Source organism: Rutidosis leptorrhynchoides, chromosome 4, assembly GCF_046630445.1.
Source record: "Rutidosis leptorrhynchoides isolate AG116_Rl617_1_P2 chromosome 4, CSIRO_AGI_Rlap_v1, whole genome shotgun sequence".
NCBI classification, from domain to species: domain Eukaryota; kingdom Viridiplantae; phylum Streptophyta; class Magnoliopsida; order Asterales; family Asteraceae; genus Rutidosis; species Rutidosis leptorrhynchoides.
In genome coordinates this window covers 474,853,366-474,860,875 of record NC_092336.1, presented here as the reverse complement: position 1 = coordinate 474,860,875, position 7,510 = coordinate 474,853,366, and the positions used below count along the sequence as shown (strand labels likewise).

The 7,510-nt window shown below is 32.5% G+C and overlaps 1 protein-coding gene across 1 annotated transcript; it reads left to right on the top strand.

Annotated features, from left to right (window-relative positions):
• The first annotated feature begins 394 nt into the window (after nt 1-394).
• Nucleotides 395-6,008, top strand: LOC139844523 (uncharacterized). Its single transcript, XM_071834745.1, has 10 exons — nt 395-689; nt 1,193-1,284; nt 2,123-2,230; nt 2,556-2,632; nt 2,850-2,983; nt 3,455-3,504; nt 4,003-4,095; nt 4,668-4,759; nt 4,932-5,038; nt 5,781-6,008. The coding sequence occupies exons 1-10, from the start codon at nt 417-419 to the stop codon at nt 5,820-5,822; spliced, it is 1,068 nt and encodes a 355-aa protein (XP_071690846.1). The 5' UTR covers nt 395-416; the 3' UTR covers nt 5,823-6,008.
• Nucleotides 6,009-7,510: the final 1,502 nt, after the last annotated feature.

The window sequence follows — 7,510 nt, the reverse complement described above, 5'->3', positions numbered from 1 at the left end:
TAAAATAAAAACAAATGTAAAACGTAAACGTAATATTAACATTGATCAAAATTTCTTTGGTTTGGATTACGTATCGTGAGATTCCAAATCCTCCAACCAAACAGATGATAGGATTTCAAGTCCCATGATTTCAAATCCTCCAGAATTTGAAATGACATAATTTCAAATACTCGAATCATACGCCACCTAAAGGTGCCGAACAAGATTAGCAATGCCGAAAATGACAGAGACTAACGGATGCCATACATCATCGAATTCAAATTTATGTGTTTGATATTATAACTTCTAGGGGTTAGTAAAGCTATACCGTGAAACCTTAGGGACCAAAATGAAACTAATCATTTCACAGGAGTAAACCTTGCATTTGCCTTATCTACTACAGTGATGACTAGTGAGCAACCAAGTTAACGGAAACAATGGCAGCTCCGTCTACCGCTTTAATCTCTCAATCTTCATTAACATCACTCTCTATCTATAACTTTAATAAACCTCAGGTTGTTTATACTCTCAAAACACCAACTCATCAATGGTCTTACAACAACAGATTCAACCGTGACGGATTTCTGACGTCATTATGCCTATCAAACCGATCGTTGAGGTCTCATCATGTGAAGTATATAAACAGAAGGGAAGCGGCTGTGAAGAGAGGCATCTCTTCTATTTGTTTCAATAAGTCTTCTAACAGCGAGGTAATTTGTACTATTGTTTTGCAGTTACCGTAATGCTAATGTGATTGTAAATTAGGGTTTTTTCAACTGATAATATGTGCAGCGTTAGTTCATTTGATATAAGTTTTCATAATTAATCAATTTAATTCTCATATGTATGTATGTAATGAATTTCACATAAGATTGTATTGTATGTATCCAAATTTAGAAGATTCTATTGTATTTATTTCTGATTATTGCTAGTATATGTATCCAATGACTTCTTTATTTAGTAATCAGTACTTTTTTTGCTGATATGGCTGCAATATGCCAATATAAGTTGTTAACTTATACTTCAAATCTTCAATTGTGAAGGACATTATAACCTATATTATTGAGTAATGTTAATGATCCACATTGAGTCAGTGATTTTGTCATCTATATTTTAAATCTTCATTGTGAGGAACATTATACACTTGTTCGTCTTTTTATACGATCAATATGTTTTCAAGTTTGTTGAATAAAATGGTGAAATTTGTGCACAGGGAAGTGGATTTGATTGGCCTATCCTGAAACGATGGGATGTACCGTGGGAGTGGTATACGGTTTCACTGACCTCACTTGCTTGTGGATTAAGGTGTTATTTTAAGCCTTACGCGTTGGATATGCTCATAAATGTTATGTTGTATTGTTTGAATGAGTCCTACTGTTATTATTAAAACAAGTTCTTACAACATTTTAGTTTGTATATGTAAAGCATCTAAGGGTGCGTTTGCTTACCTCTTAATGGAATGGTTCAGCGCGGAATGCTGAACAATTCAGCATTCGGCACGTTTGTTTTTGACCTCTGAATGATAGATGGTGCTGAATGGTTCTGCATTCAGTGCTGAACCATTCAGAGCTGGAACTATCTCTTAACCATTAAGCACCTAAATTTTATGTAATATGCACTTTAAATTATATTAAGAACGCTTATTAAACAACTATATTGTAATTTTTATATATATCAAAGGTTAATATGGTAATTTTACATCATTCACATTATTCGTTCAAAATGATTATCAAACAGGTTGTTTTAATTCAGAACCTTTGAGTCATTCAATGCTAAATCATTCAGTTTTATCAAACGCACCCTAAGACTATGTTTGGTTGCATGTTTTGAAAGTGGCTATATATTATTTAATAATTATAAGCAGCTTCAATAAACGGGGTATAACCTAACTGTAATAGTGCATGGATGTAGTTATTTAAGAATTTGTAAATGAACAAAGACGACATTATTGTTTAATAGAAATGGGTGTTTGTCAAATGAGAGTTAAAATCTCTTGTTAAATTGGTATAATGCTTAGATAATCAATTATGTTGCAGCTTATGAAACAGAATATTCATAAGTGGTTATCTGGTCCAAAATAATAATAAAAAGAAAATTATGTTTATCGAAACAGAAAAACAGAAGGTAATATTTGCCCAGGCAGTTTTGTTTTGACAGGACTTATAGAGGCAGCAGCTCTTCCATATCTCGGCTTTCAAATCGAAGAATTAAGTCTGGACGAGAAGGCAGAAATATTGTTTTTTGACCAGGCGTATGACTTCTTTCTTTTAATGTATCTGTATAATTTTTATGTTACATAGACTAGTAAACTAAAATTTTAATTTATTTGAGGTTGTTAATTAACTCCAAAACACATTATCAATGGTTTTCTCTCCTTGTTAAATATGCGTAAGTTTAAAACTATTCTTAATTTCTTCAAAAGAAATTGAACTTATAAAACTATTGAGTGAACTTTTTGTATATTCTCTTTTTGGCTTTTGGAGTTTTTCTCCCTTTGCTTATTTGTCTGATGAGGTATTCTTTTATAACTTTTTTAGACAAGTTAACATGGCTTGTTCGTATATTTCATATTTCAGCTTCGCAACAGTTGTGGTGCTAGCCACACTTTATAGTATCACTAACAGAAAAGAACAAGATGACATGTATCGCTATGGTAATTATCTGCGTGCTTAAACAAGTTCAATTTACTAGAAGCATTATTATTATGTAGACAATCTTTTATAAGTCTTAACGGTTAGCTTCTTGTCAAGGAGTGCATATATGTTGTAGTTGAATGTGCACTCTAGTCATTGCTATTTTCAAGGGCTTAAATCTTTATCTTTTATTTTCCAAATAAAATACGAGTTTCTGATGTGCTTATTATGTTTCAGACTTGAGAGATCCGTTCAATCTTGAAAGAGGATGGCTATTGTGGGCTGGAATTGGTTTTATTGGAGCCTTGATTGCTGTCTCACTTGCAGGAGTTGCTATGTCTTTTTTTAATGGTGACCCGCCTCAAAGAGAGGTCAGTGCTTTAATTATTTATTATTTTTATAAGTAACAAGTACAAGTAGTAAAAGGTTGCTATAAAGTGTCAGTATTTGAATGGTCTGTACTAAAAGGGTAGTTATTTATGCACACTCCCCTACTCTGATAGTTGAATATGGTGTCTGTTGGCTAAGTAGCTGGGTTACAGAAACATGCCATCAAATTATGATGGAACTTTGTTTGCACAACCTTAAAATATGAGTTGCAAACATATCATTCATATTTTGATATATGTTTTTATCCTAATTACTAATATGGCTTTGCATGGATCTTTAATGAGAGTAAATAAAATTAATTAATCATTATCTTTCATTTTGTTTAGTTGATATATGTACCAGAGTGAAATTATCCATGGGATTGACTTGACTAGAAAATTGCACATGTTATCTGATTTGTTTACTTTTATAGAAGAATTTTGACATGATTACATTAACTTGATTGATTACAGACTGATGCTCTTGTTCGTTTACTTCCTCTGATTGGATCCTCTGGAGTCAGGTGCACAACTCTTACCAAGTTCAATCCCCATAGACTACTATACTTTGGGGCTTTTCCTTTCAAAAAAAAAAAAAAAACAATTTAGAGAATTCAAAATGGGCAGGTTTGGTAATGGGGAAAACCGGGTACTTTTTTTACAGGTCATGATGGGTAAGGTTGGTCCAACGCACTTGTTCTTCTTCTTGTTTCTGAATAGTTACTTAGTGTTTCGTATACGATTATAAAAATTAATAAAAATTGTATTAGATCAGACGATCAGTAATATTATATTTTGAAGGAAATGATGTAATAGGTTTTATGCAATAATTTTATTTGGGCAACTTTTTAATTTTTTATCCTTTTGACTTATGAACCTTTTAGCCAATATGAGGTAAACCATAAATTCAGATCGACTCATTCATGGGTAAATGGGTTGAAGTCCCATATCTGTTGTAATAAGATGTAGTTTTATTATTGATTATTATCAAACATCAAATTAGTTTTTTCTGTGTGTTGCAGCACTGCCTACTTGGTAGGCATCACAGGTGTCCTTGCTCCAGTTCTTGAAGAGAATGTGTTTCGTGGTTTTCTAATGGTGGCCCTGACCAAGTGGTATATTCTCAATCGTCTTTCTGCTTATCTATAATCCTCTTTTTGTTTCTTTAAAGACAGCTATATTTTACAAAACATACATGTTTATTTACAAAAAGTAAAAAGTATTGAGACGTGATTTGAACACGTGATCTCAAGGTTTTGAGCCTTAAGAGCTACCAAACAGCTCTAGCATACACCAAAGAGAAGAACCGTCTCTCCACAATAATTGTAATGCAGATTATATCAATCCAAATTTAATGGATTCAAATGATATTTTAGTGGGCTAATTATTATGTTTTTTTATTTAGTTTATCTATTTTTTTTATCACTCTCATTGTAAGTAACATGATTCATCAAGTAATTTTGTAACTTGAGAGAATCTCAATCCCAAATGATGTTACTGTAGAAATAGGGATATGATCATATTAGCAATCAATTTTATACACACATATATATATTTTTTTATTTACACTTATATATGTGTATTGCCTGATATGAATAGATGATTTTGACTCGACATAAATCCATAAATTAACCATGCATATACCGTTTAATTGTTAATTGTATGTTGTAATCATGTGTGTTTGCAGGGTACCGACGCCGATATCAGTGATTATAAGTGCTGCAGTATTTTCAGCTGCACATCTCACGCCTGGCGAATTTCCGCAGCTCTTTATACTCGGTACTTGACTAATTCTACATTATTGGCTTATTTCTAGTTTATTAGTGATATTATTTGGAATGAATCATGAAGAACAAAATGTTAGGTTTTGATTAATCATACATGCTTTTTTTTTTTTTTGAAGGAAGAAAACCATGATCTCAAACTTTAATATTAATAAATAATGCTGCAGGAACTGCTTTGGGTCTTTCGTACGCACAAACTCGCAACCTTCTAACTCCCATAACAATACACGCTCTTTGGAACTCAGGTGTCATCTTATTACTCACACTTCTTCAGGTTAGTTCGGCCTAATTCATCGTTTAACCCCTTGAAATTACTTTGCGTTGAATTTTAAAATAGCATCTTGTTGAAATAGCAGCTGACTTAAACAGTTTATAGAAATTAGTTTGATCATTTGTCAGTCATCTATCTATAATAAACTTCGATTAAGACGATAAACAGATCTTGTGAACCTGAATAGAGACGACCGATTTATTTACTACAATCTATCATGATAGTGTGAACTCGGTCAAATTTTAACTTACATTCATTTCTTTTTGGAAGTGTTAATTTGAATTCTCATAATTATTATTAACGGGATTACTTTGATGCATGTTATGTATTATGTATGTTATTTGAATAACTAGTCAAGCAGGAAAAACAAAATGAAAGTCAAAAAAGGAAAAAGCTCAATATCTTTGGAAATAATTGTTTTAGGTGAATCCAATTCACCATTTATTTTTAAAAAATGGAGCTTTTTGACCATTTACCCAACCAGCCCAACCCATTTTGACACCTCTACGTTCTACTGGAAAAATGTTCTTTTTTCCTCATAAAACATCCCAACAATAGAGAATGATTACCAAGCATCATCTTTTTGTTGCAAGAATTAGAAAGTCCGTCTTTTTTCTATTTTATAATATGGTGTAAATTGTACTTCTTCTACTCTCTTTTGCCTCAAAACAAAGTTAGGTTTGGGTCCATTTATAATATGTTTGGGTCTAAAAAAAAGCGCTAAAAAGTTTGATCTTTCTTGTAGCTTCAAGGATATGATATCAAGGAGCTATTGCAGGTGTCATGATGAAGATGGTATACACTGATACCATATTTTCCATCGCCGATTCTTAGAAAACATGCGTGATTTTGTTGTATATGTGTTGTGAAAGTTGCAAAAAGTTCAAAAACATTTGTTAACAGGTGTACAGATTGAGAAATTTATAGTTTTGCACCGAAAATATGCATGCAGTTCAACATGAGTATTACTACAGATGCTTCAAAAGGAAACATAACAATTTGTATATTGATAGCTTTAGTTAGTATATCACCATCACAACAAGAACAATTAGTTCAAAAAACCAAACATAAATAGTTATCATTAATAAGGTTTGAAATAGATGCACTGAACTGGATGGTAATCCCAGATGAAGATGAAACGCAAGTTGAACAGACATCAACCTTTCCTCACAAGCCGGTCAAGGTTATTGGTAAGATTCTAAACCCTAAGAAAACTCCTAATGATAACAATGAGGTGGAGCAATTCGGGAATTTCAAGGGATGTTCGATAGTAGTGAGCAGCCATATAAATATAAACAATGAGGTTAGCGACTTGGATTACTAGGGGATTTGGCAATAAAGTTATAAGGAGAAGGTTAGGTATTTTAATCAATAAGTTCCAAATTCAATTCATGTAAATTCTGTTTTGGGAGGATTTATGGGTAGGTGTTTCTAAGTTGAGAGACCAATTTGGGGGTACTCTTTCGTATTTCGTGTAAAAAGAAGCCATATGTTTCGTAAGTAGGGAGTTTAAATGAACAACGGAACACGATTTGGGATTTTGGTTTGTTTGCCAATAGTGATCATTATGTAGATGTACAGCTTGAAATTGTAAAGGCTTTAAGCCCGTTAAGTTAATTATGATAACGAAGATGAGATACAATGGGTTCACTATTAGGTTTTCACTGTCGCGGAGGGGGTTCGGGTTATGCTCGCTTCACATATGGCTTTAGAATTCGATTGGGTTAAAGTTGTACGGAATAAGCTTATACCTTTGGCTTCGTCTATTGTGGAGTTCTCTCTTGATTGTTGTAACGGTTTGGGGATAAAAGCCTCGATGGAATGGAGAGTTATCATTTTACTTGTGGATGTCACAACCTTGGATGCTCCTGTAAAGAAAAGCAAAGAAGAAGTCGTTTAGTTTATCTTAGTGTTGTGACTTTTGTGGCCTGATCATATATGTCGATGTAAGTATGGTTGTTTTGTAGTAGTTCTATGGCCTTGTAAGGCAATGTATGCAGCGACGGAGCTTGAAAGTCAACAATGAGGGGGCCATAATAATTTAATCAAAATCGTATGCAGTATGTTAGCGAGGTTGGTGGGGCCAATACTTAAATTTACCATGTCTAGTCCCTAAAACTATAGAATTTGCTATTAAGGACATATTTTTTTGGGGGGACCATGGCACCCCCTACCCTACATAAGCTCCGTCGCTGAATGTATGTTATTGTAAGGTAGCAACAAGACGTCATCTATAAGTCCTGGGTCATTTGTTTGTAATCTTTAATTTTTCAAGTTTTTCGTGAAAAGTTGCTATTTATTTTCACATACATATATATATATATATATATATATATATATATATATATATATATATATATATATATATATATATATATATATATATTTTTTTTTTTTTTTTTTTTTTTTGCAAAAGATAAAAAAAAAGAAAAAAGAAAAAAAAAATTTACATGAAAAGAGGAGGTGTGTTTAATG